Source organism: Trachinotus anak, unplaced genomic scaffold (genome assembly GCF_046630095.1).
Source record: "Trachinotus anak isolate AG129_WGS33_773 ecotype Australia unplaced genomic scaffold, CSIRO_AGI_Tana_v1 ptg000028l, whole genome shotgun sequence".
Classification (NCBI taxonomy): domain Eukaryota; kingdom Metazoa; phylum Chordata; class Actinopteri; order Carangiformes; family Carangidae; genus Trachinotus; species Trachinotus anak.
Window position 1 is genome coordinate 21502166 of NW_027273879.1, and position 24938 is coordinate 21527103.

Genomic DNA, 24938 nt, shown 5'->3' on the forward strand with positions numbered 1-24938 from the left:
TTTGCAGAGAGCCAGGTACCTGACCAGCCCAGCTCTCTGCATGTCAGGCCACTGCCCAACAGCATCATCATGTCCTGGACTCCACCCCTGAGCCCTAACATCCTGGTCCGTGGCTACATCATCGGCTATGGAGTGGGAAGTCCTTATGCTGAGACAGTCAGGGTGGACAGCAAGCAGAGATACTACTCCATCGAAAACCTCGGTGAGGACGGAGAGGGGGAGGGAAGGGGTGAGGTGGGAGGCGATGGGGATTTCTGAACCAGTGGACACAACCAGAGTCAGATAAGATGTAGTGTCTAGCTTACTTTAGCACAAAGAAGGGAAGCAAGGGGAAACCATGACTAGTTCTGTTAATTAAACTAATTAAGTTTTATGTTATATTTTCTACGAACACATTACAAAGAATAGCTTTGTATATCTTGTATATCTTTGTATATCACAGTGTAAAAGAGGAAAAAAAGAAAAGTTGATTGAGCTTTAAGGGGTCAATAGATGTACTGCAGTTATGTTAGCATCACCAGCTAGGTAGCTTTCCCTCTAATTACCACCACATTACATAGTTCTTTCTTTCTAGGGAAATTTACAAGAAACCTATAGACCAGTAAATAAATTTTGTTGCGTTTCCCAGTATAAATTGTTAAGATCCATCTCAAGGCCCTCTTCATGCTGACTGGATTTAAAGTCTGGTAGAGTTATACTGAAACCTTTTATTTATTGAGTCCATAAAACACTGAACATGCCCCTGCCAACAGTGTGCCAATATTGACACAGTGTTCCCCTGTTCCATTAATTCATTATGATGATGAAATTTCCATTTAATTATGATCAAAAATTTGAAGGAATTTAATAAGAAAGCTGCTTGAGGTGGAAATCTAATTGGGAGAGGTTGAAAAAAAGAAAACATCCTCTCAAGTGACCGCAACAAGCAATTTGCATGCCAAAGAAGACAATAACAAATTGGATGAATTTCTATATGCAGATGACAATTTCTGTCTCGGGTCTCATAATAGAGAAGTAATGGAAAATGGAAAAATAAAATCCAGCCATCTTGTTGCATGCACACATGGGAGCAAGCGCACATATGTACACCGCATTTATAATTCATCGTAATCATTAATTCATGTGGCAAGGCATCTGGGGAGCGGAGCAGACGTGTTTGTTTAACTGATGGAAGTATTTGACACCACAAGGAGAGAAGATGCAGCATCATCACATCAAGAGTGACGAGCAGTGGCAGGACAAACCGCTGCATGACAATCAGTTCATATGTCCATAGTCACCATGTCTTCACATCCATCTGCTGTCTACATACTGTATTTGACAAAGTCTGCTCAGCACTGAAGGAAGAAAGGAAGTTGCATCCTGAAAACCTGCAGGACACAACTTTCACCAAGTGGAAAAAGGCTACATCTTCAGATGATAATGCCTGTTATGTTTGCTAAATATGACTTAAATGTTTTCTCTCTCTCTTGCTCTCTCTCTCTGTCTCTCTATCAGAGCCGAGCTCGCACTATGTGATTTCCCTGAAGGCGTTTAATAATGCTGGAGAGGGAGTTCCTCTGTACGAGAGCGCAGTCACTCGATCTCTGACAGGTAGGACCACATACAAGTCACTGTTAATAACCACAGTAATCTGTGTTTACAGTACAGTGGTGATGTGTTCACATATGACACTGTGATATGAAGGAGATATAATAACATGTCCAATATCAGTCATGATGGTTGTGTCAGTGGGGGTAGGCTGTATAAAACTGAAAGGCTTAATGTACTGGGACTGTGTGTACGATGGTTATGTGGCCATAGTGTTAATATAAGTAGTGAGTGAATTACTCCTAGGAGTACTAGGAGTAACAGTGGTATTATTAGCAGTATTAGCAGTATCAGTCCATGTAGCAGCTGTTTTCAACATATTAGTGTTGGGTAAATACTAGAAATAGAAGTAGCAGTAATGGTATTGGGCACATTAACAACAGTAGAAGTAGTAGCTTAAGCAGTGCCTTTATTAATAGTCGTAGCTTTAGCAGTAGCAGTAATAATAGCAGTGCAAGGACAAACAGTAGCAGAAGCTTTAGATGTGCTAGCATGGTTTAGCAGTAGCAGTATTAGTAGCAGTGCTAACACTAACAGTAGCGGTAGCTTGCTGTATTATTATAATACTGTTTAACTGTGGCTTAAGCAGTAGCAGCAGTAACCTCAGCTGTACAAAATTAGGTTAGCTATATTGGTAGCAATAGCAGCGCTAACAGTAGCAGCCACTTCAGCAGTAGTAGCATTGGCTTTGACACTGACAAATAGCAGTTAGCTATATGCATTCATAATAGTAGTAATGGCAGTTGCTGTCTTAACCTAAGTAACTGATAGTAAAGGCATTATTAGTTACAGTAACAGTGTTGTAGGGTGTGGCGGAAAATATCCAGTAGTATTACCAGAACTAGAAGTAGCAGTAGCATTAGCTGCAGCAGTCACAGTACCTTTAGAAGCAGTATTAGTGGCCTTGGTAGTAGACTTGTGGCTTTAGCTGTATTAGTACTAGTAACAGCAGAAATAGCAAATGTAGAGGTAGCAGGTAACAGTCCACATGTGTGTGTGTGCGCATCCTGGAACTGCTCGTACACACACACATATGGATGCATACATGTGACACTTAAATCTAATCATTGTGTTTGATCTGTTTTCATCATTTATGTAACTTTATTTTAATTGACCATGTAAATGGTTTCACCTGATCTTTATTTTAGTTAAGTACTGATGGTAAATCATACATACATAGACAAAAATGAAAATAAAGTTTCAGAAAGGACAGAAACAGATAAGACTATAACAATGAGTCATACTTGGCTTTTAATGTGTCCATACTGGTTTTCTTGGTTGGAGTGTTTAAATCAAGCCAAGACGTTAAGAGTCACACATGCACGTGAGATAAATGATTGCTAAAATAGTGTCCACCCTTCATCTCCCTCTTTTGCTCTTCTTCCTCAACATGCCTTCCTCTTTTAAAGAAACCTCCATCAAAGACAATAAGTGTCAAGCCAAGCATCCGTTATAAATAATATGTGCATTTGCAGTCACAGGATGCACACACAGCTGACATACACATGCACGCCTATGTGTTCAGAGTCACACATGCACGTGCATCTGCATGGCTGAGTTGTACAAATCACACACAGATGCACATACAAACACACGTGTGGGACTCAAAGTAAATAGATATAATAGAATACACAAGCATATGAAGAGTGCGTCTCGTCTATATGTCCCCTCTCATCCCCCTATAGTGTGTGTGTGTGTGTGTGTGAGAGAGAGAGAGAGAGAGTCATTAGCTCTTCCTGCAGACTATGAGCTGTAGAAGTGAGATAAATGAAACACATCCAACTCTCAGCCAAGTTTCATCTTATGAATTAAACAGCCAGCCCTCTGCTGCTCACCCAGCAGCCTGCAGCTGACATAAATCCTTTATTACTCTCATAAAAACGCCACATTTCTGAGGTTTTTCAACCCTCATCATGGGATGATAGTGACAGGAAAAACCAGCAGCGGAGGCCACTCAGCTCACCACTGTTTTTTAACTTTAATTACAGGATGTTTTCATGGCGAAACTTTCAAAGATTATTTAGAACCGATGCTTGTTGTCTTTGATCGGGGTTACTTTAAAAGAGGAAGGCGAGATGAGGAAGAAGAGCAGGAGAGGGGAGATGAAGGTTGGGCATGGAAATAGCTGGGCTGGAAAGGGAGACGAGGAGTAGGGGGCAGGGAGAGAAAGAGAGGCATTTGATGGACTTTAATAAAAGCTTATTGAAGGGAGAGGGAAGCAGAAAAGACAACAGGGACAGACAAGACAGGAGGAAGAGGGTATGATGATGAAGAGGAGGAGACAAAGGGAGAGATTTGGGATGAAGAAAGAAAGTTGGTGTATTGCTGGAAAGGCTCAGTATTCACACTGAACAGCAAAGGGACCAGACAACAGCTCAATAAACATTCTGGTTCCTTTTTGAATGAACTGAGGAGCCACCTTTGTCGTGGCATCTAGGTAAACGATGCACAGAGTTCTGTAAAGATCCAGAGACAAACGTTGCCCATCGAGCAAAATATAAGTGGTGTGGTGTGTAAACCTGTGGTTGTTTGAAGTCATTAAGACTGGTGGCAGTTTGATGGATGAAGATAGATGTCAATCTCTACAAAATCTAACTGAAAAAAGAACAGTCAGTTTGTTGGCTTCATATGGACTCTATGTTCCCTGCTTTATTTTGGTAATACTTAATCTTTGCGTATTTGGCTGTTTTCCTTCCCGTCTTTGTGTTTTTTTCACACCTGCCCCACCCCAATTAGTTTCACCTGTTTGCTATTACCCTTGCCACCCTCAGCGGTGAGATCTTTGGGTTTGCGTTTTACGTCTGTGTCTCTGCCTTTTCACTCGTGTTTCGTCTCCTGTTTCCTGCCTCAGTCCTCATGGGTTTTGGTTTGGATCTCTGGCCTTTTGGACTCTACCTTATTGTAAATTTTGGGCTTTCTAAGTTGTTATTAAAGTAACAAGTCTAGCTGACTGTCTTCCTAAAAACCATTACAAACAGAGGAACTGTTTAGACACGGGGGGTTTACAGAGATACACAGGTACATGTGGAGTAGAGATGGGCCGATCCACATTTTTTCAGTTCCGATACGATCCCGATACACAACTGCCGATACGGATACAGATTCCAATGCAAGAGCTCTTTTTACTTTAATATTGTTGTTACTGTTGTTGTTGTGTTTAAGGTTACATCACAAGGCTAGAATAAACCACACAGCACTTATTAGAGGAGCAAAAAATATACACAAATGCACTGAATTTAAATGCTTTCCGAAGGAATTTATTTGTTACACTTCAGGTAGCAGCAACAGCTGTAACGTTTTTATTCAAATTTAACATTTGAAATGTAAAACTGATAATAAACATATGATAAACATCAACAATAAGCTTGGCTGCATCATATGAACAGGTCACATATTAGGACTGCAGAGTATACCTGGGCTCTAAGTGCTCCAACAGGTTGGTCATCGAGTATAATGCAGTCGAGGAACTTCTCTGAAATGCCTTTAGCCTTTGGGTTGTCTGCTGGCTTATCTGGTTTCTGGAAAGCATCAGCCAGAGTCTGCTGCCTGGTGGTGTTGTCTTGTCTCTTGGCTAGCATGAACTCCTGGTGCTCTTTCATGTGAAACTTCTGCAGGTGCTTGAATAAACTGGTTCTAGTGCATGATGCAACTGTGTCAGCACGCTGGCTTTACACACATTACAAGTAGCTGTCCTGCTTTTCTGTGTTTCCAGGCTAAAATATCTCCAAACAAACGACATTTTAGTCAAACCAGCAGCTCATGTTATTTCCATAGACTGTATATAAAAATGGATGTCGACGCCGGCTCCGGAAAATGAAGCCAATGCGTAAGTGCCTTAAACCTGCATTCTATCGAATGACCATCAGGGGGCGACACCACTGGTTGCAAAAAGAAGTCCGATTGTATGGAAGTCTCTGAGAAAAAGACCCTACTTCTCACTTGGTTTATGACCCCAGTAAACGTTTTCATAACGAGTTTATGGTCTCAATCGCTAGTTTCAAGTCTTCTTCAATACAACATGATATTCATTTTTAAAATTATAGTCCCATTTAATTTAAAATAGACGATAAAGTAGGGTATGCATTGGGGCGTGGCTAACGTATGATTGACACATTTTGGCTTGTCAGTCAAGAGCACTCCCTTTTAACTATAAAAGTACTTTAACACTTCGTAATAAAGTTTACCTTGACTTATGGAAAATGACTTCGGATTCAGCAGCGCTGCATAGCCGAAAGATTGATGCCGTTGTCAGGTGGGGGGGCATAGTGACCTCGGCTCTCAGGTCAGCCCCACCCCTCGCTCCTACTCAGCCCCACCCTCTTTTCCAAATATGGTCTCTTCTGGTTTCAAAAAATCAAGATGGCGGCGGCCAAATTGCAAACGCGAGGCTTCAAAACGGCAATTCGCAAACCAATGGGTGACATCACGGTGGGTTGCCACTTGGTTATTTCCCCACTCAGTTATACACTGCTGCAGGTTCATGGTAAGATGGGGAATGGAATCTGAATCGGTGACGTGTCTCATGTTACGTTATGGCAGGTTCATGGTCCAGCGCAAGCTGTGGACTGGAATCTGGATCAGTAAGTGGATCGGCCCTGATACCGATGCAGGATTGGTTCAGGCCCATCTCTTATCTGGAGTTTTATAGAGATATATAGACATAGCTGGAGTTGAATAGATATATGTAAACACATCTGGAGTTCTGTAGGCATATGTGGACACATCTGGAGTTCTTTAGAGATACATAGACACTTTTAGAGTTATATAAAGATATGTAATCACATCAGCTGTTATAAAGTGAATCAAAAACACATCTGGAGTGCTGTAGTTATACGTAGACAAATCTAGAGTTAAATAGAGATACATGCACACATTTCTTAAATGTGTGTCAGTTCTCTCAAAATGCATTGACACATCTAGAAATTCTGTGGCAGTACATAGACACATCTGGAGCTCTACAGAGACACGCAGATATACAGTACAATACAGGTAAGAGATTCTCAAACACATCTGGATCTCTCTAGAGACATACAGTCTAACAGAGATTTGTAGTGTGACAGTCAGTCACACACACACACACACACACTCTGTCTTGTCATGCCAGGACAAGCTGATCCCCATCACTAAATGGTGGCAGGCTGCTGGCGAGTTTCTTTATAAGAGCTTTAAAAAACTGGCTCATTAACCATGGGATCCTTGTTAATAGACTGCCTCGTCCTCGCTTCGTCATCTGCACATCGCAGAGACAGAAGTGATCCTCAACCAACCTCCAAGCTCCCATTTAATCAACAACTGGAGGACCGCAGAGAGAGGCAGGGGGAGAGGGGGAGACGAGGGAAGGGATATGACCAATACAGATGGAGTAAAGAAGAAGGGATGGGTTAGAGGAAGAAAGGTGGAAGGGATCAAGGAAGTGAGGTGGGAGGAGTAAGAAAGGAAGGGAGTACAGGAAATAAAGAGGGAGATATGCAGAATGGGGGAGAACAGAAAAGAAAGGGAGTGCAGGGAGATGTGGGAAGGAAGAACAAAAAAGACCAAATGAAGGATGCAATGGCTGCAAAGAGTATGAGGGAGGAGGGAGTAGAGGAGGGAGTGCAGTGGAGGAGGAGAAGAGGGAGGGGGAACGGGGGGAGGTGTGTCCTATGTCCTCATCAGTATTCTGTTCTGAGCAGAGCTTAATTGTGATGCTGGACGACCAGTTTAACCATGACACCGCCTGCTGCAGCTTGTCCCACAGCTCCACACACCCCCTTTATCAATCTCTCTCTCTCTCTCTCTCTCTCTCTCTCTATCTATCTATCTCTATCTGTATCTCACCCATCAGTCTCTCTCTCTCTCTGTGTTGGCCTGCAGCTGTACATCTTTCTTCAACAGCAGCACATTAGATGTCAGTGTTGATTCTCCCAGTGGTCCGGTTCACACTGCAGACACAACAGGCTGAACCTGCTTTATCTCTTGGACGTGATGCTGCCATCACATGAGCTCGTGAGGCTGTAGTTTCCATGCTGAAAGTCAGCACCACACTACTGTATGTCATTGTTCAAATGGTGTGGACAGTGGCTGAAAAGAGGAGAATAGCTCTTCGCCTCTTCTCTTGACAACACATACTAGTTGAGAAATACATTCACCAATTTGAGGATACATATGCAACATATAACATGTAAGTACCCTGCTAGTACAGAAACACAGCAAATCAAAAACTGATAAACAAGCCAGTAATTGGTAAAAGTGAAAGCATAACCAATAGCAAACCACTGGCAGTCCTCATCAAAGGATTGTACACCTCACAATTTACACTCACTACCAATGCAGGTAGTAGTGCGCTCCACATTTAGCCTTAACCTTAGTTTAATCACTATAATCACAATCTTTCTCTGACCTAACCAGCATAGCTGGCAAGAACCGATATTCTGGAGAATTTTAAACAAGATTGAAAAAATTAAAAAAAGTATCAATGACTTTTCTGTTGCATTGATGAGTTCAGCAAGTCATGCATCTGTACATGCTGAAGTTTAGTTATTTAAAGGAAAACTGGGATTTATTACAATCTGGGTCTGATTTTACTAGTTTTGTCAGTCATTTCTATAATTACTGGCAACATTGTACTCACCAAATCTGTAACTGCACTCTGGGAGCATGGTGACATCATCATCTGAAAGGAGGTGAGACAGATCAAGAAACATGAGCAGTCAGCAGATCAAATGGGAATAAAAGAAAATCAGAGTACTTGTATTTCTCTTCACGTCTTCGCTTGCTTGAGACGGGAGCATCTAAGCGCCCAACTCAATTTGTGTCTAATTCATCATCATCATTAGCTGTAGGTACATCTAAATGTGCAGAGCTGCTGTCATCAAAAGCCTCCAGTGTCAAAGGAAATGCTGCTCTTGGACCAGGTGCCACACTATTATGTTACTGTGACATTAAGCCAATGTAACAGGCTTCTGTCTTATTGTGTCTGTGTTTAATCTCAGTGACACTGAGAGAACAGCACCACCTGTAGGCCAGACTGGGAAAAAAGCAACTTAACCTGCTCGCTTGCACTCAGCATCTCATGACAAACCAATTACTCTCCTACATGCAATGTGTCACTAGTGACCCAATACACTTTTATTGAAAAATAATGCTTATTATTATTTTTGACCCATGTCACTAAAGGTCCAACATAGCTTATATATTTAAAGATTAAATTAGCAAAACCCTAAACAACTACAGCAGCTAAATGTATCACACACATCAACACACCATAAACTTAATATATCATTATACAACAGTGACCGGACCATTGTTCTGTGTTATGATTACTTTCACTTTTCACACTTTGATTACCCTTTGCTGATGGCATTTCCATCCTTTTACTTGTGTGATGTTCTGAACTCAGGACTTTAACTTGATGTGATTTTTTCAGACTCCGGCTTCCTCCCACAGTCCAAAGACATGCACGTTAGGTTGATTGGTGACTCTAAATTGCCTGTAGGTGTGTGAGTGATTGTGTGTTTGGTTGTCTGTCTCTATGTGTCAGCCCTGCAATGGACTGACAACCTGTCCAGGGTGTACCCCGCCCTCACCCGATGTCAGCTGGGATTGGCTTCAGCCATCCGGCTTCGGATAAGCAGTATAGAAAATGGGTGGATGGATGATTTTTTCAGTGTAGTATTGCTACATTTACTGAAGTAAAAAATGAAATACTTCTTCCACCAGTGAAGCTATTTACTGTTGTGTAAACTGAGTACTTAAAAGTTCTTATAATTTTACTTGTTGCCATATGTATAAAAGTCAAATGCTTTTGGAAAAGATAAGAAGGTAAGAAGGATATATAAATGTTTCAGCCCACCTAACTATTGTTTTTGCCTCTTTTGAGTGGGATCCAAGCCTTAATCGGTGGGTCAGACCCCCCCAATCCACCCCTGTAATTCGAACCCTGGTAACAGCCTCATTAAAGCAATGTGATAAAGGAATGACGGATTGATCATCTTTGAAAGTGTAACTAAAACACACCAGTGTCATTCTCTACCAACATGGCTCACTGTTGGCCGCTCTATGACACTGGTTTTTCAGTTTTGTATTTTCCATTTTTCTGCACAGTATTCCACAAAAAGTCCAAATCAGTTTTCTCTAAATACATTGATTTGACAAATGAAAAACACTCGATTGTTGTGGGGTCTCTCTGCTTCTAGTCTGGTCTTCAGCAAGTGGAATGCTGCTCAGTCAGACTGAGATCAGATGACTGACTCAGCCAGTCGAGGATATTTCACCTTCACTCTGAAAGGCTCTTTGGCTGCTTTGGCCATGTGTTTAGGATCATTCTTCTGCTGAAAAATGAAATGTTGAGTTTTGTGAGTTTTGATGCTTTTGTCTGAATCTGAGCACAGAACGCTCCTCTATTCCTCTGCGTTCATCCTGTTCTTCTTCTTCTTCTTGTTCTGCTTCTGTCAGCACTGAAATCATCAATAAATGCCAGTGTGCCGGTTCCTTTGGCAGCCAAACATGCCCAAGCCATAACAATACCACCACCATGTTTGACAGATGAGGTGGTGGCTTTGGGTAATGAGCTGTTTCTTTTTTGTCCGCACTTTCCTCTTCCCATCATTTTGACAGTTTCATCCACAGAACTCTGTTCCAGAACACCACTGTTTTCTTTCAGTACGGTTTTGTGAAATGCAGCCTGGCACTTCTTGTTTTTCGAGACTCATCAGGTGTTTGCATCTTGTTCTGAATCCTCTTAAGGTTTTGGTCTTGAAGTCATTTCTCGATCATTGACAAGTAAATGTGCGCTTACATCCATACATGAAGAGCAGTCTTGACTTGCTGTGCAGTCATAAAGAGGTTTTTCTCCATCATGCGAATGATTTTCTGCTCATTCATAAGACTTGTGCTACTCAGTGTCCCAATTCATGAGCTATCTTCTCATTTTCCTGCTTTTTAAGAAAGTGCCTAACAAACCCAACTGTTGGTTTTAGAAAACCTCTAAATCTCTAAACTTTGGGTGCTGCATGTCCGCACAGTTCTTTCTATATTGACTTAAACCTACTCAAATTAAAGCTGAGACTTGGCCCTTTAATGTAGTATCCAATATTTTATTTCAAACTGAATGTGCTCAAGCACAGAGCCTGAAGAGCAAAAATGTGTAACTGTTCAAATACTACTGGTCATTTGACTTCACAAGAGACATTTTGACTTGTCATGGCCACAACGCAGATGACACAAATCTCATTAATGGTGTCACTGTAAATCATGACAGTGAGCCAGCATGCATGATATCAGGACGTGGAAGTAGCTATCAAAATGGAATACAGTCATTTTTAATGTTATCTATCACAGCTTTGCACGTCCTGGTGCCACATGCTAAAATGTCTGGTGTGAAAAACGTTGTATTTGTCTGTTTAATTTGGGAAACTGCTGCACAAGACCTACTTGAATCTCTGAAAAAGTCTGAGATGCAGCCATTAAGAAGTCTGGAACCAGGCTAGTCTCAGGGTACAGATGAAGCCTTGACAGATAAAAAGGGGCCACCACTACTGGCCAATATATCTGTTTGAATAATAAGTCTAGTTTTAACACACAGTGAAAAGTTTGAGGCACTAAAAGCAGAAGCAGAAAGTTGCTCTCCTCGGCACAGCTGCACACAGTTTTCCAAGGTAAGTTGCTTCAGGCCAACAAATTGTCCAACCTAAATGACGATGTAGGTCGTTTGCTCCTACCTTCTGATATGACCCATAGGAGTCTCCTCTGAAAAAGAGTTACTATAAAGAGTGACAGATATAATAATAAATGGTTAAGCTTATTGAATGGTCATGGTTTGGTCAGATTTGCGCAGAAAAACTACTTGGTAAGGTCGTGGACTTTGTCGTACTATACAATGGGTTCAAAAGTATGAGACCATAAGGGAAAGTAGTCTCAGACTTTTGAACCCCAATGTGCTTCATCACCTGACTCCACGCTTTGCTCCTGTCATAATTACTACGACCACTAGAGGTCGGCTAACAATAAAATGTAACTGTAGGTGGTCAGAAGCTGCTTGTTCACACAATCTGTGAGCTTGTTTTTAATCCCAGACTGACTCCAAGATGGGGAAGCTGTGGCTCAGGAGGTAGAGTGGGTTGTCCACTGATCAGAAGGTCGTGGTTTGATCCCAGGCTCCTCCACTCCGCGTGTCGAAGTTGGGCAAGATACTGAACCCCTAAATGCCTCTGAACACTGTTTGATCAGTGTATGAGTGTGAGTGTGTGTGTGTGTGTGTATGGTAGAAGTGTAGAGGGTGGTTTTGTAAGAATAGAGAAGTGTAGTCCATTTTCCATGATGTTGAGATCAGGGCTCTGTGGCGGCCAGACTCTTCTTCTACTTGTCTCTCAGGATAGTTCTTTATGACTCTGGCTGTATGTTTGGGCTTGTCATGCTGCAGAATCAATTTGGGACTGATCTGACTTACCTGATTCTACTGCCTGATGTATATGAATCTAAACATCTATAACACCTAAAACCTTTGCACTGTAGTATATGTGGCACCTGTTGCCCACTTTGGCTCATCAGGGGTTCAGATAGTGTCGGTGGATTCTAGGGCTAATGATGTGGAGCCTAAGGACGCTGAGCAGTCAGTTTAACTGCAGAGTTAGAAATGATTTGTTCCAGTTGTGTGTGTGTGTGTGTAAGAGAAGGAGAGAATATGTGTGTCTGTACTGAGATAAAAATAGATGTTAAAACCCTATTTTTCTGTTGCAGAGAGACAAACAGAGATCAACTTCCTCTGGTCTCATTTCTGCTCAGTTTTCTAGAAACAACTGAGAACAGAACCAGAAGAAGAAAAACACCTTAAACTGAAATAGCAAGTCTTTTCTTGACTATACTTAATATTTTATTTCATATTTATACATTTTATTGTTATTTTTTTCTATTATATTTTTTTTATTGTTGCCTATTTTCTTTTTTATTCATTTTTATTTCTTTTTGTCTACCCTCATGTAATCTTTGTTTCAGAAACATTTTGGTCCAAACAATGAAACAAACAGTAACAAACCACTGAGATTTTTTTGCATGAAAAACCTGCATCTCCAGCTGCCCCATGGGCTGTTTTGCTTATTAAATGCATAAGACCAAAAATAAGGATTCAGTTGAAATGCATATCAGATGACTTTTCAGTGAACCAGCTGACAGTGCCATTAGCTTCCGAGTCGTTTATTTCAAACTATCTGTGTCACTAATTTTGTTTCAGCTTCCAGTAGGTTTGCCTGTCAGTAGAGGAAACAGAGCTGGGATCAGCAAAGTGGCTTTTATATTTCTTTCTTCAGTTCACTGTGTTTATTTCTGCTCATTCCAGCTCACTGTTAGCATCTGATAGCTTCTGTTAGCAAGTTTCTTGTTCTGCTGCCTTTAGGTGCTTTTCCAGTCTGAACTTCCCGATTCTGAAGTCACATTTATCCCTGCTGTGAGGTATTCAGGTGCTGCATGTTTCTTTTCATACACAGTGGAGCAATTTCAACATTAACAAGAACATGTGTTTTTTATTGACAAAGAGTAAACACATCTAAGTAAAGGAATACATTATGAAAAGTTAATTTTTCACTTTAGGTTAATAAAACCTCAACTTTCCACTAAAAACTTAAATGTGTCTCTGAAAGCACCTGGAGGCAGCATCTCTTATTGTCTGGAGCCACAGATCCACACAGAGAGGTTTCCTATATGGTTATTCAGGCTGATCTCACACGACCTCTAAATGACTACAAACAACCTGTGTGGTTGTTTTTTATGGGAAGACAGTCCCCAGAAAACACACTTCTGTCTGTCCTGTTAACATGACGTGAGTCACATCATGTTTCAGAAAATCCAAAAAGAACTGAATATTCATAAACACAACTGCCAAATTCTGAGGTAAATTTGATATTATGGATACAGGCAATTAAAGGTGGCGTATTTGTGGACTACAGAAGAAGAAGAAACCGTTCTTGGTTTTAAGCAATTGAAAAATCGCTAAAAACTCTAAAAATGTTCAGATCTTCAGACCCTCAAGTGTTGGATTTCAGCTTGTTATACTCTGCTATGTTTTGTCCTTTGAGACCCAGCCTATTGTGGATCTGTGGCTCCACTTCCTGTTTAGTGTGACATCTTTTGTCTCTCACTGTCTTCTTACTCTTTGTCTTTTCTCTCTCCTTTTCTCTTGTTTTTCACTTCTCATCCATACACTTCTCTCGTACTTCCCTCCTCTCCAACGAACCTTGCTGCTGCATTGCACTTAAAAACTTGCATGTCATCTTATGTTATGTTTTCTTTTGCATATGCATGCACAAACCAATATCAATCTGAATATGTGCCTGTCTCCATGTATCAACCTTCATTATCACATTCATTAAACCACATGATTTCATTAATTATTCCCAAACACCCTGGATACCATTAACCCCACCCCAGACCCCATAGACCCATCTGAGGATGACCTCTTCCACCTCTTTGATAAATACCCCACTCCCATGCCAGACATCAGCACTCCCATGATCCCCCCGGTGGGGGTCCAAGCTGTGGCTCTGTCCTCGGATTCCGTCCGTGTCTCCTGGGCTGACAACTCCATGACAAAGAACCAGAAGGCATCTGAAGTCCGGTACTACTCTGTGAAGTGGAAAACCAGCTACTCCACCAGTGGAAAGTACAAGGTAAACACACACAATCAATCTGTGACCTTCATGTGTTTGTGTGTTGTCTCTGCCTGATTCGTTGACATTACCTGGACATGAGTCAGACTCGAGTCATGAATCTTTTGACTTTAGACTTGGCTCGACAAATTTAAAGAAGACTTACTTTATGACTGTGACATCAGTGATTTGTGACCTCATTTGGACTTTTGCCTTGGAATGACTTGATATCCTTCCCAAAACCCAAACTTTAAACGTTATGTTATAAAAACATGTGCAGCAAATTAAACCCTAATTTTCCTAAAGCATTGATGATGAAACCATGATAATATGAAAACTGATTATATAGTTTAGCAATAGCGAAATTAAATTAAAAACTTAATTCAGTCATTCAGGCACTGAGGCTTGTTTCAGAAAAAGATTATAATGTGCACAGCTTAACGAAGAGGAAAAAGAAACTGCAGGAATATCTAGAAAATAGTCAGATAAGGGAAAAGTGCATGACAAAGGCGGTCAGACCTTTTTATCGGTCAGCAGGTCTTGGTGTGAATTATAGACGGAGAAACAGATTTCACACCCAAATTGTAATTCATCTGCAATGAATATTCATTCCTTTGTTTGTATTAGTGGGAGAGGAATAGACCTGGAACCTTTTCTTACTCTAGTGAGATTCATTTAACTGGGGTTTTGCATTCAAAGATCTCATACTTCATCTTATTGTTATGGTCAATCAACAGTGATTCTATACATAAATTGTGTGTAATAGTGTATTACATAGAATATGAAGGGAAGCATATGTTTTGAACAATAACCATAGAGCAGCACAATAAGCAGTTTGTCAGGATTATATACAAGACAAAATAACTACTAATATATGAACAGGAGTTAAAAAACAACTTATTTGATTAACAATATCATAAAATGCAGTCGTACACAAGTAGTAACTATCCACTCATGAAAAACGGATGACAGGATCAGAATGTGAAAAAGTTTAATGATCCCCGTGTGAAAATTGTTTTCTTACAATTGCTCAACACTCAGTTAGGAAACAGGAAGTCAATAAATCTGTAAAAACTGTAAAAAAAAAAAATAATAATAATAATGATCATAGATAAACAGTAGATGATTAGAAAAATGTACAAATGCAAATGTGCAAAAAGTAAAAAGTAATCTGCAGAACAGAATCATGGTATGGACAAAAGTGCAAAAATGTAAACTTGCATGTTAGATAAACAGTAATTAATAGTTATGTGCAAATTAAACTGAATAAAAAGTGTAATGTTAGTCATTAGTAAATGAACAGCACAGTAGTGATGGAGATGTGCAGAACGTGTAGTCACATAGCAAACAATGCATTCATTCTACATTTCCTAACTTGGCCATTTCATTTCACAGACAAGGGAGTTGAAGCAGTTTTCATAAAACCATTGAGTAATATTAACTGGATTATGGAACAGTTAAGCAGCTAATTCATCTTAATTCACACGTGTGCTAAACCAAGGAGAAATACCAGTATTAGGTCACTTAGAGATGCATCTGCAGTTTATGACAGGCGTTTCTCATCTGTCAGGCCATAAGGTGAGAGAAAGAGAGAGAGAGACTGCAGATCATCATGTGTTTAATTCTGATGATTTTCTTTTGTGAAATACTCATACTTCATTTTATGAGTGAAGCATCAGTGTCTGTTCCAGGAGCATTTTCAGCTTGTCTGGACACTTTTATTGTGACAGGAAAGATACTGAGTCTATTCAAACCCACTGGTGTCTCTTAGTGGAATACAAAGAAGGGAGACATGAAATGCTCAGGTTTTTTCCTACATGTTTATGTCCCCCACCTTCACCTTCACAGCATCTCCACTACCTGCAGCTGTTTGATAATCAGCTGATGGGGATTTAATGTCCCAGCTGCCATCCTGTGTGCTGCCTGCTCTTATTTACAGCAGATTTCTCCTCCTCGCTGCTGTCAATCAAGCAGCTCACCAGCAAAACTAAATGGAGCATAGGCAACAATAATCATGGAGGATTATTTAGTTTTCTAAACCAGTTCCAGCAACCTGAACACAATGCAGTAGAGGAAAACCAAGCTCTTCTTTTTCATGCGCTTTTACTGATCAAGAAATGTCTTTAAAACCATATTCTCATCTGACAGAGACAGCTTCAATTGTTTGGGAAAATCTTGTAGTAAAACATGACTTGGAAGGGTTTTGATTAGATTCTGAAAACAAGATAAAATCCTTCACTGAACTTGTGATGTTTTTTTTTTCCAACAAAACTCTGAGCTTCCAAAAAACTTTGACAATAATCTGAACTCTGCTTCAAAAACACTGGAAATAGGAAATCTATACAAGGGCAGACAGTCTGCTCACCTTAATAAAGCACAGACAGAGGGAGAGAGAGGTCTGTGCCTCCTCCTTTCTCTCTAACTCATTCTGAAACTCATTCTTGTTTCTTAATAAAAATATTTACCTTTACCCTCAATTTTATTCTAGAAACATTTAAATATTATATATGTATTGTTTGTCAAGTCTGCAGACACCACAGCGCTCAGCCACACCGTCACCAGCCTCAAACCAAACACCATGTACGAGTTTGCTGTCATGGTAACTAAAGGCCGCAAGTCCAGCACGTGGAGTATGACAGCACACGCCACGACATATGAAGCAGGTATGTCTCTCTTAGACACACACTTATGTTTCCTTGTGAGGATTCCATTAACATAACATATTCCCTAGCCCCACCTCTAACCTAAACCTGATCCTGAATCCAAAACCCAAGTCTTAACCCTCAGAAATCATTGTAGAAATGAGGGTTCTGTTGCACCCCCCAAACCTTGAATTCCCCCCAAACATATAATGGTTGGGGTGCTGGAGGGGGCAGCCATTGTTTATAATGGCCATAAAGGGGTGGCCTATCCCACCAGAAGATCATGTGACAATCTTTCTGGTTAGCATCACAGGCAGAGTTCAGACTGTAACTCCAGCGTCTTGGACTCCAGCTGGAGACGGTGGTTCTTGTTCTGCTCCACTGGTACATGTGCCACTACACCAAGCTCCCTGAGGCTGCAGAGCAGAAAAAGGACTGTTGTCTCCAGCTGCAGTTAGTGGGCTAGCTGTTTAACAGCTAACAATGGACTGGTTAGCAGTGACTGACCTTTTAACATTAAATATAGAACCTTTGAATGAGACCTATAAGATCCTCAGATCGCCCACACCTACTTTAACACTTGTATGAATGCGACTGGGTTTGGTGAATGAGCCACTGATGGATGAAGCATGTATGAAGCAGCTGCTTCAGACCTTATGCTACGCACCATTAAGTGGACTTTTAAGTTAAGTGTTTTCATGTCAACTTCTGTTCTCAAGATCAAGAATGAACCTTAATACTTGAGATTGTGTTTAGTTTTAGAATAAGTGGGTAATTCTATTTTCTATTCTATTCTATTTTTTTCTATTATAGTACACTTTCCTCTGTCACTTCCTTTTCGCTGACATCTAAAACATCCAGCTGAATAACATTCACAGTTTTTCTCTGGAGGATTTTAAAGTAATTGTGAAAAACAGGAATACACTGAATGTCAGCAGGTCTGGGAAACAAGAATTCCCCAAAACAACATGGGTGCTGAACTCCTTTATTCTCTTTCCCACCCTGAACAGTGATTACTTTTAATAAGATGTTTAACAATGCACAGAACTCATGTTTTGGCTCAGTGAGGTGTCATGGAGAAACTCCTCTCTCCCCCTGCAACAGCACAACAACACCATGCAACAATGAAACCCAGCCACAGACTGAAATCAAAATGTCAAGGTATCCCTTTCAGGATGTTTACAATCATGTTTGTCGGATTTGTCATCCAATTAAGTGTGAACAGCATTACCCCTGCCGGCTCCCTGAGGCCTGCTGGAATACATTGACATTCATAGTGAGCAGACGGACTGAGCCCACTCAGTCCCAGCAGTGATCCGCCAGCTCTGGACACACAAACACTGACCACATTTCCACAGAAAATCACTGAAAACAGTCTTTACAGCTGCTGGAAATACCTCTGCCTCACTATTTGAAATAATCACCCACTGAGTCTAAAAGACACCAGCTTGGGGGCATTATAATATATATGTGTATTTATATATATTATCATAATTATATTATATAGTTATAGAATCATTGTGAATATACTGCATATTGATTTTGGGCTATTAAACAACCATTTAACACTTTGTCTGAGCAAAATAACATGTAATGGACAGATTGACATTAAAGTTGCTGTGGATTTTCCTGCTCCACAGAGGATGAATCCTACTGAATTTTGTGATCCTATAACTCTCCCATTAATACCACTATCACAGCATAATTTAAATTTTTTGTACAATTAAAAATATCATTTTATGCTTGGCAGATTGTACCACAGTTTTCATTCATGCTGAACCCTGTACACTGTCCTGCCCCAGCCTTGAGACCCAACATGTCCCCAAATGTATGATTTAAAGATGAGAATAAGTTAGCATGTCAAAAAGCGATTAAGCTAGTTATAAAAAAATGTAACAACCCCAACAAGTTAGCAAAAAGATTAACTGGGTTATTGACCCCTTCTATTTTAATGCTACCTTTGTGGATCTGCAAGCCAGCACCATCAAACAGCTGACTGAGCTGTTGTGACTGAATGCTACAAGGACTGCATTTGTTTTTTGTTGAGATGGTAATCCCTGCTTAACTATAATGGATTGGTTTTAGCAATCTGAATCCTGCTTCTGATGAGTTGAGATGTTGGCAGAGTCAAAATTTTCAAGAGTTCATAATGTTGCACATCTAACTGGGCTGTGCTGGAGAAGAGTTACGTATTTTGACAATTTTGCTAAGTGCTTACAATCACATGACCTCTTCCAGGAGCTAATATTCTAAAGTACCAACAAGTCCTTCAAATGAAATACCAAAATATGCTGTTTGCAAGTGCGACATATATCTGGTCTGACACCCCAAAATACTTAAGCAACCCTGTGTGGGTGTCCACAATAATTTTGTGTCTTTTTTTTTTTTTTGGAGGAGGTTGATGTCTCATTTGAATCCAAACTGTGTTCTTCAGTTAACACCATTATTTTAGTGGTGCAGATTGAGCTGATTAATCAACCACTCAGTAGCATTGATTATAAACTGAAGATAGCTGGGATTGTTTCAGTTATGAGTGCTGGAACCACTACTTTCCCCAGCAGGTGTGTGCACAGTGTATGTTCCTGAGACCGTCCTCTGCATTTATGAGAAGTGCAGGTTTTCAACATCAGTACTGGCTGACCGGTCGTTTTTCAGAGCCGACTCCCGTACTGATTCTTATAATGAAAGAGACTGGCCACTGATATTAGTGCTTGGGTGTGGGTGAGGGTGAGGAGAGCAAAAAACCTGAGTGCTGGTTGTGAGTGCTTGACATTCTCACAACTGGAGTGACACAACAGGGCAGTTCAGGAAAGTGACAGAAATTCCCTTCGGCACAATTCTCAAGTTCAAACAGATTACTGAAAGTCATCTCAAATCCACAGACAACCTTAACTACAGTGACATTATTGTGAGCTCAGGAACTTCAGGACCCAGGGACCGGTTGTGTTTTACCATAGGCAGAGGTTATGACGTCTGCTTTCTGTATTACTTAGTACTCAAATGAACTTCTGAACACTGATATGCAGAAACTGAAGGTAATGTCCCCATCATCTCATTCTACCGTCCCTCACAACCCTTTTGTCGCCTCTTCTTCCTGTGTATCCATAATTCAGCTCCAAGCTCCGCCCCAAAAGACTTGACGGTAATCAGTCGTGAGGGTCGACCCCGCGCCATTTTAATCAGCTGGCAACCGCCGATGGAGGCTAACGGACGAATCACAGGTGAGTGATCATACAGACACCTCAAATGCACTGGGTATTTTGATCTTCAGTGAAGCTGCTGATTATTCTTCAGTTTTCAGATTAATTATCTGTCAAAAGTCAGAAAGTGGAGCAAAAATTATTTTCTTACAATATTAACATAACACAACACATGTTAACATAGCATACAAGAATTCAGTCATCACTCTATGTATCCAGAGCATCCTGTGTATCCAACACACACACACTTTCTTCCATTGTTCTCTCTCTCTTCCCCTGGGCGATCAACCCAACTGTAAACCCATCTGTTTAAACGAGCTCTCCTGCTCCTGCAGCATCCCAGAGGACGAATCAAACACTCCCTGCAGGGATAACAGCACAAAGCAGCACAACACACACACAGATCAAATATTTTTAGAATTTATACTTTCATTTTTTTGTCTTAGATTTTATACAACGTTTACTTCTAAATGTCTGTCTGTCTTTATTCTGAAATGAAACTTTATATCTTCTCTGGTCTTATATTACAACAAGTGTATTTCTTCACAGCTCCCAATTTTATATAACACCTTAAATGGGAATATGGGATTTTTTTACTGCATTTTGCACTGATGTGAATGAGCTGAATCTTATTCCCTACACATTTTTCCTACAAACAGAATAAGAGCATGCTGATGTATTTTTAAACTTCAGATTTTTACATATTCCTGTCTCAAGACATCATCCTCTGCTGCACTCTGCATAATAAGAGTATGATTTCATTTTTAACAGGTTACATCCTGTACTACACACTGGATAAGAACATGCCGATAGACGACTGGGTGATGGAGGCAATCAGCGGCGACCGGCTGACCCATCAGGTGGTCGATCTGAACCTCGACACAGTTTATTACTTTAGGATTCAGGCCAAGAACGCCAAAGGAGTCGGCCCACTGTCTGAGCCTGCCCACTTCAGGACGGCCAAAGGTCTGTCATAGTGTGTGTGTGCATGTTGTGTGTGTGTGCCTGAAGATCAAGACCTGCTCTATCTGTGAATGCATTCCTGTGTTTTATATTTCATAAGTTTTCTGACTCTCTCTGTTGCTCTTTCAGTGGAACATCCAGACAAGATGGCCAATGATCAAGGTAGGCTTTTTTTTACCTGCTCTGTGTGTGTATGTGTGTGTGTGTGTGTGTGTGTGTGTGTGTGTGTGTGTGTGAGAGAATTTGAAGCATCACCTCGATTGATCTACAGTTTTACAGAAATCTGTCATCGTGTCACCCATCAATAATTTCTTCAACTAATTTTCCAGTTATCATCAAACCATTTTTAATCTTAAATCATTGTGTCTGTAACAGTTCACAGCTTCAAATCTTCAAATCCTCTAATTAACTTTGATCTACAAACTGTCCCCTCATATACATCTCATATCTTTAGATCGTCTGTAATTCAAGTCGACTTATCTGCAAATTCTGTCTGATATTCAAATTATCTCCAAATAAGCTCCAGTAATCAGTACTTTTACAATTACCAGTTCTTCTAAATGTGTTATCAGCTTCACTTTCATCTTTCTGATCATCAGATCATCTCTGTCTGATCATCTTTTCTTCATACCTTTACTCACCTGTGTGTTTTGACCTTGAAGGAAATGTGTGATGTGAGATGTGAGGGGACATGTTGACCAGATTGTTAATGTTGCTTCACATAAGCAGATGAATCTTGAATTGCTTCACATATTCATGAACAAATTACAGCAGGAAATTCCACTGATTCAAAGGTTGAATGTTTTATGTGCCAGTTCAGCCCCCACTGATGGCCCAGTGCTCCCAGTGCTCCCAGTGTTTCAGATAAACCCTGTTCTGATTGAGTCATGCCAACCTTGTCAAATTGATACTGAAGATTTAAAACCATAAACATGCAAATACTGTTGAAGTTTATTAGTCTATTAAGTCAATGATAACTTGACTTGACATTCTACAGTCATTTTAAAGTTATATTTATATTGTAAAATGAAAGTGATCATTTAGTGGCTGTCATACAGAAACCTTTAACAACCACTGAAATTTGTTCTGTACCAAGTTTGGTGATGATTGGGTGAAATATGTTGGAAAAGATGCAACAACAAAAAATGATAATAATTTGTCCTCTATGATTTATGGCTCAAAGGTTATTTGCCAATAGGTAAATTAGGCTAAAACTAGTAACATGGTTGATTGTAATTTCACACTTGTCTGTGAGATTCTCAGTTAGTCAGTCTTTCAGAAATTTAATGCAAATCCACATCAACTGTCAATGTAATTTTTTGCCAACAAAAACCTTGACTTGACTTAAATTTCTCAATCACTGTTCTGTGGAAAATTATTCAGGAGGAAAAGAAAAATGAAGGGAAGCAGGATGAGAGAAAGAGAGTCGAGGAGGTGAAGGCGGATAGGAAAGAGAAAACAGGAGAGAAGGTTGAAAAATGTAGTAGAGAATGAAAGAGAGATGAAAGAAGGATAAGCCTGGTGTGATGATGGCTGAAATTTCAGCATTGTTAGTCTCATATACACTAATGAGAAGTCATTCAATGTGAGAAAGAGACAGAGAAGAAAAATGTGAAAACGCAGGAAGTCACTCAGTTTTCTTTTTAATTGAATTTATTTTTCACTTTATGCAAACAGCCCCGACTCATCAAGCTGAGGGAAAGTCGTTTGTTCACTGCGTGGCAAAAATCATTTTCTTCCGTGAGAGAGAAATAAAAGGAGAGCGAGGGAGAGGGCAAGACGAAAGTGTTGTAATTATTAATGCAGACATATGAGAGGCGACGGAAAAGAGCTGTTTACCATATTTAAGTTCATCAAATTAACTCAGACATAATTAACGCTCTGTTCCCTGCTTCTGTTCATCAGCTGCAGCAAACAGCAGGCAGAAGGGGACACGATGCTAATGAACACTCAAAACTTTTTCACTGTGCTTCAAGAAACTTTGAAATCTTGCAGCAGCTCAGAGAACATGATGGGTCATTTTGTAGCTTTAATGTTTAATTTGATCCCTGTTTCAAAACCTTTGAATTGAAAGTGTAATGAGAGTTAGCATCATTCTGAAACAGATTCTCAGTAACCGAAACTGCACAGAAATCATCACGGAGTGTTGTATCATTTAATGCCCATATCAGACACCTGCTAATTGCCCCAGTGCATGCTGGACTTCAACCATGAATGTCTGTGCAAAATTCTGTACCAATCCATGGAGTAGATGTTTCCATATGCCAGAAAATAGGTGAACATTTTGACCTGTCAGTGATGCTAGAAGAGTTTCATGAAAATTCAGCTCAAAGTTGTTGAGATATTTCAGTCTGGACCAAAGTGGTGATATACAGGGACTGAATGGTTTGCATCAACACACGGAGAATCTTCTATTGCCCAACAAGATAATCTGAGTCTTTAACCCAGGTCCACATGGCACATGTCCTGTACCTTGTAGGTGAAAAGTTAGCTTGATTTCATTGTTGATAATTTGACACAAGCTTGGATTTTTCAGTTCTTAGCTATTGTCAGGGCAAAAAGTCCAAACAGATTCCAGTACATACGTCAGTGTAATATACAGAGGTGATATGGGAATCACTGCTGTCGACAGATGTGTTCGGTGCAGCTGGACTTAACCACAGTGAAGAGATTCAGGTGTTTGGACGCTGAACCAGAGAGACTCAGCTTCAGTGTCAGCGTGTTAAATGGTGCCGTTTGTCACTGACAGTTGTGCGTGTGTGTATATGTGCATGCAAGCGTGTGCACTGCGGTCCCTCTCCATATAAATCAGAGGTGTTGTTGGGGGGAAGGGAAAATTGATGTTCAACCCTGTTACTGTGGAGCTTCCACTCTAAACACATTCATTCACTAGCTCACACATAGATTTACACACTGTTTAACACACACACAAAGCCAGGCGGCTTTAATCATACTGGTCTCTATAACTTCAAACTGCAAGAAAGAATCAAATCTGTTTTATGTTCTACGGGACCAAAAATCACCACAGCTGCTGCTGGATGGTGAGTGAAGAAAAAAACTGCTTTTATCTTTAAAGTGAGGGAGAATTATGTATTATATCTGGCTTTAAGTGAATTTGAGATGTTGAGGTCTTTAGATTGAGTTTCCTGATGGGAGCAACGCTGTTGAGATTCTGAAAATCTCTCACATCAGTTTCCACACTCTGTTCTCTGACATCCTCTGTGATGACCTGCTTCTGACATCCTCTTCAAATCAACAATCCTCCAATGTTCCAAATTCACTTAAAGGCACACCTGCTGTTCTTTCAACTGGAGGAACAAAAACAAAGAATACCTGCCAGAAACATTTTTAATATAATTTTAAATGAATATTAATCAATTAGATACAACCCTGTTTCCAAAAAAGTTGGGACTGTAAATAAAACTGAATGTGATGATGTGCAAATCATGCAAACAAATATTTAACTGAAAACAGAACAAATGGAATAGTTGTGTAATACAAAAAAATAACACAGAGAGGCAGAGTCTCTGTGTAGTGAAGATGGGGAGAGGTTCACCACTCTGTGAAAGACTGTGTGGACAAATAGTGCAACAGTTTAAAAATAATGTTCCTCAATGTAAAACTGCAAAGAATTTGTGAATTTCAGCCTCTACAGTTCATAATATCATTAAAAGATTCAGAGAATCCAGAGAAATCTCTGTGAGGGACAAGGCAGAAAACCAGGACGGTTGGATGGTCGTGATTTTCAGGTTCTAACTAAAAATACAACAAAGGAGACCCTGAACTGTTGAGCAGCTGAAATCCTGAAACATTTCACTGTCAAAACTCCAGCAGCTGATCTCCTGAGCTCCCAGACGTTTACAGAGTGTTAAACACAGTGGTAAGTATGACCCTGTCCCAACTTTTTAAAAAGGTGTTTTGATTTA

General features: G+C 40.2%; 1 protein-coding gene across 5 annotated transcripts in view; it reads left to right on the forward strand.

The window, feature by feature from the left end:
- The window catches only part of dcc (DCC netrin 1 receptor), a 273002-nt gene that overhangs the window by 191310 nt on the left and 56754 nt on the right, over nucleotides 1–24938 (forward strand). For 3 of the 5 annotated variants that reach the window (XM_071465819.1, XM_071465820.1, XM_071465821.1), the window contains 7 exons: nucleotides 8–202; nucleotides 1498–1593; nucleotides 13990–14228; nucleotides 16732–16870; nucleotides 19963–20070; nucleotides 20821–21015; nucleotides 21142–21174. In XM_071465819.1, coding sequence (XP_071321920.1) covers nucleotides 8–202; nucleotides 1498–1593; nucleotides 13990–14228; nucleotides 16732–16870; nucleotides 19963–20070; nucleotides 20821–21015; nucleotides 21142–21174 — 1005 coding nt within the window. The remainder of the gene's footprint in view (nucleotides 1–7; nucleotides 203–1497; nucleotides 1594–13989; nucleotides 14229–16731; nucleotides 16871–19962; nucleotides 20071–20820; nucleotides 21016–21141; nucleotides 21175–24938) is intronic. The other 2 variants (XM_071465822.1, XM_071465823.1) reach the window with 1 other exon arrangement.